Source organism: Dendroctonus ponderosae, unplaced genomic scaffold, assembly GCF_020466585.1.
Source record: "Dendroctonus ponderosae isolate FM_Combo_2020 unplaced genomic scaffold, Dpon_F_20191213v2 Dpon_F_20191213_5, whole genome shotgun sequence".
NCBI classification, from domain to species: domain Eukaryota; kingdom Metazoa; phylum Arthropoda; class Insecta; order Coleoptera; family Curculionidae; genus Dendroctonus; species Dendroctonus ponderosae.
The window spans coordinates 15,074,383-15,078,196 of NW_026018715.1; the positions used below are offsets into that span (position 1 = coordinate 15,074,383).

The 3,814-nt window shown below is 41.0% G+C and overlaps 3 protein-coding genes across 4 annotated transcripts in view; 2 read left to right on the forward strand and 1 right to left on the reverse strand.

Annotated features, from left to right (window-relative positions):
• The window catches only part of LOC109542085 (transcription cofactor vestigial-like protein 4), a 13,548-nt gene extending 12,011 nt beyond the window's left edge, over nt 1-1,537 (reverse strand). Inside the window, exon 1 of one of the 2 annotated variants that reach the window (XM_048666378.1) lies at nt 1,414-1,537. The gene's annotated coding sequence lies outside the window, so the exon portion shown is untranslated. Of the gene's footprint in view, nt 1-1,088; nt 1,389-1,413 lie in introns of those variants that run through there. The other variant, XM_048666377.1, reaches the window with a different exon arrangement.
• Nucleotides 1-3,814, forward strand: part of LOC109542034 (muscle-specific protein 300 kDa) — a gene marked incomplete in the record, with an annotated part of 344,492 nt that overhangs the window by 189,534 nt on the left and 151,144 nt on the right.
• Nucleotides 1,843-3,814, forward strand: part of LOC109542084 (ubiquitin-like modifier-activating enzyme ATG7) — a 5,382-nt gene continuing 3,410 nt past the window's right edge. The window contains exons 1-6 of the mRNA XM_048666363.1: nt 1,843-2,449; nt 2,506-2,701; nt 2,754-2,864; nt 2,927-3,147; nt 3,198-3,410; nt 3,467-3,611. Coding sequence (XP_048522320.1) covers nt 2,256-2,449; nt 2,506-2,701; nt 2,754-2,864; nt 2,927-3,147; nt 3,198-3,410; nt 3,467-3,611 — 1,080 coding nt within the window. The 5' untranslated portion in view covers nt 1,843-2,255. The remainder of the gene's footprint in view (nt 2,450-2,505; nt 2,702-2,753; nt 2,865-2,926; nt 3,148-3,197; nt 3,411-3,466; nt 3,612-3,814) is intronic.

A 3,814-nucleotide genomic window follows, 5' to 3' on the forward strand; every position in this document is an offset into this window, starting at 1 on the left:
ACGAATTCTGTGGCTCGAATGGATCTCGAGAAACTTCGAATTTAGTTATCTTTGAAATGATGTAAAAACGAGCGTTCTTGCTCATTTTGCTTCCGAGAAACATGCAAAACGGGACGGAAAACAGGAAATTTTGCAATAATCTTGCGCCACCCTTGCACAAAACGGCGATAATTTTTCTAATTTCATAAACAACAGAAGACTGTATTTTTTCTACATAACCCGCCCCCCCCTGACTTTAAAGTCGGATCCGCCCCTGCGTTTAACGGAAAATTATGTAATTTAAAATAGGACTTGGCTTTTAATAGGTATAAGTTAGGCATTAGATAGGCATTTGGGGAAATTTTGCCAGATTTTACCTGCTCTGAAATTGAATTTTGAAGGGCTTAAGATGGAAGCGCAACGGTCTGCCCGTGCTTCCACCATTGAATTTTTTCGCCAAACCGAATCGGCGTATTATTTTCCGAAATTCCAAAGCTCAACTGATTGTCTACCGTATCACGGTTGTTTACAAATCTAAGGCATCTTAATCCAATTATCTGTCTCGGATTCATTAAAGATAATTGTGACTTGAAGACGCAGTAGATTGGGTTGCATCTTCAATATCAAGCCGCCACATGTTTGCTGTTTGCGTTTAAAAGCCCTGCGATTTCTCAGTGAGAAAAAGTTGTGAATACTTTCGAATATTTGTCCGATCTCATTAAATGCGAATTGGGCTAACGTTTTTCAATGAGCAGTAGTGACCCCAATAGTTCAAATGTTTGGAATGCTCGTCGAACAATTGACAACAAAAAATTACTAGGTCACTAGAAATTGCACAAACAAAACACTATCTCAGCAAGAAACAATGCGGGCACTGTCTTTGCACACTCGCATGGTCTAAGTGCTGATCTCCCATTTGAAGCACTATGATTATTTGAAGAATTAAACCGGATATTCGGGGAATTTAAATGAAGAGAGAGTGAAAACGAGGGGAACAATTCACCGAAAATAGCTGATAATTTCCTGGTCGGGCTGGCCCGGACGGACTTCCAAGGGGTGTTTACCCCCAGAAATCAATACTTTCCCTGCTAGAAATTGAGGAAACTCACCTACTGCCGGTTGAACAACACTTTCCAATTAATACACAGACGGATGCCAATTTGAAACAATTAATCTTGATCCGGTAAAGTCTTATTGTATTTTTTACGGCCTGTACCGCACTAAACAGTAAACTTGTGAAAAGAATTTGACATTTCGGTCGAACCTGTGAGTTTGGTATGCATGGTATTCCAAATATTTACATTGGCCCTCTGCCGGGATATTTTCCAAGCGAGCGGCTGAACTTACACGATAACACTGCCACCTAGCACAACCTTCAAACCCCACGATTTTCTGCTCAGGAAAAATCGGGCTATTTACTGGAAAAATGCTTACATGTTTGACGACTCCAATAATCCGTCTTAGTTCGTCTTAGTTAATTGCAAAATTCGTTTTCTTGTCATCGGCCATCGTATCGTGTAATTTGTGCTGTTATTTGATTGGTCGGGGCGTTCTCATGGTATGCGGGTTTTGCGCTTTAGAAAACAGTTTTGATCAGCGACGAGGGCGTGCGGCGCAAAACCGCCTGCGTTGGAAGATAGTCCGGAATCTCGTATCAAACTTTACTACCCAGGCACATATGAACTTGCGCTTTGCACGTAATGACATACTTGGGCGCTAACTGGATCCACGGAAATCGTCTTAGTGCGCGGCCAATGTAGCGAAATTCGGTTGCCAGTTACGGGCCGAAAAACTCAAGCATAAAAGTCCTCAATAATGATCATTTAAAACTTTTATATGAATAAAACTGGTCGGGTTTTCCACAGTTTAGGTCATCGTCGAAGGAATTGCCTCCTACTACTCGAGCATTGTTGCAATTTTTCGGGCGTAGGCCCCAAAAACTGATCAGTTTTAAGCAGTAATTGTCTAACTTTTGTTTTTATTGTGCTAACCAAGTCCATTTTTTTTGGAACTCAAATTTAACATTTGTCTCAAGCGCTTGGTCTAGTGCTTGATTCGTGGAGAGTGAACGAGATGGCGCGTCGTCTTCAAGAATTCTGCTAATGCGTATAGTTCGTGTTGTGCCCTCTATCGGCGGCTGCCCAAAAGTGTCGTCCCCCATTTAAAGTTGATGTGATTGACTCAGACTGACATTTAACATAACCATACAGTTTGTTTACAAACTGTTTCAACCGATATTCCTTTGAAGAAAACAGTTAAAAAAACCCATATTTGCCATGGCGGAGAAGCTCACTTACATTCAACTCACATCCTTCGTGAATCCCACTTTCTGGAGCAAGTTAACCGAACTTAAGTTAGATGTGGACAGATTGAGTGAGGCTGAAAGACATGTCTGGGCGTATTTTCCTTTGTTGAATAATTGTACTGTCCCGCACCCTTACCTCGAAGTAGATAGTACATCGTTTAATAAGTAAGTGGATGTTTTTGCGAAGGAAGGCCACCTTTCATGCCAGCGTTTAATTCCAGAGATTTCAACAGCCAGAACATGTACGTGCCATTTGAGGGCACCCTGTGCAACAGAAACACCGTTGAACAGTTTAAGGAATGCGACAAAATGGGCATTATAAATGCTGCGGGTGCTAACTTGTATAGAAGTATAGTTAGCGGAGAAGCTTTAGAAAAACCCTCAATTTTAAACAGTTTTTTAATATTGTCGTTTGCAGTAAGTGCTGTGGTTAATTATTTGCTTTCCTACAAGCTTTAATTCTTTGCAGGATTTGAAGAAATATGATTATTATTATTGGTTCGCCTTTGTTGTACCTAAAAACCTGTTTATCGAAGTTGCAGACAAAAGCAACATTTCTGCCGTATTTACCAAAGACATTGTAAGTCTCCCCTCTGTGTTCTGTACTTTGTGATAGTGCGACTCAACAAGCCATTTTTTCAGAGATCTACTTTGTACAGCGAATTTAAGCAGCTTAGCGCCATCCAAAAGACCTACTTCCTAGTGGATTCCAAGCTTAATAAAATATTAACGTTAAAGGAAGTTAAAGGCCTCTCAATGGATGCTACTAAAGATTTTTATTTTGCATTTTTCAATATTTCTGTTTGTCCGGATCTGGTGGGGTCTCAGCTGCGGAACTTTGTCGCTCTTCTCACTCATGTGTGGTATGTTGGCTTAAACTCGAGCTAGGTTTTATCAAAACTTCACATTTTAGGCCTTTTTTGCAGGACACGACTCAAAAATTCCTATCAATTATCTGTTCGCGCGATGGATCTGAAATTAATGTCGATAAGTCTATGGTATTCCATTTGAAGTTGCCCACCGTTAGCGAAAACACTCTGAACACCTGGGTGGGGTGGGAAAAAAATGAAAGAGACCGTTTGGGACCGAAAGTTGCCCATATGAAAAGCACTCTTGATCCTGCAGTGTAAGTTGTTTAGGTACTTGCTGAGCGTCATGAAATTCGTCTGCGAATGTTTTTAGATTAGCTGAAAATTCCGTGGATTTAAACCTAAAACTGATGAAATGGCGCGTGGTTCCCGATATCAATCTGGAAAAAATCAAGTTTACCAAATGCTTGTTGTTGGGTTCGGGAACACTTGGGTGTTGCGTGGCCAGAAGTCTTCTGGTATTGTACCCGGCATATTAACATTTTCAACTGTACTCAATAATCAAAAGAGATAGACTTTTGAGCCCATCCCTTCAAACTAATGGGTTTTTCGGGTTTTTAGGCCGTCGTTCGGTAGAGTTTCTTCCTGACGTTTCGCAAGCACGAGTGGCTTGCATCTTCAGAAGTGGTTTGCTTGAACGCTTACACTGTTCTCATCAGAA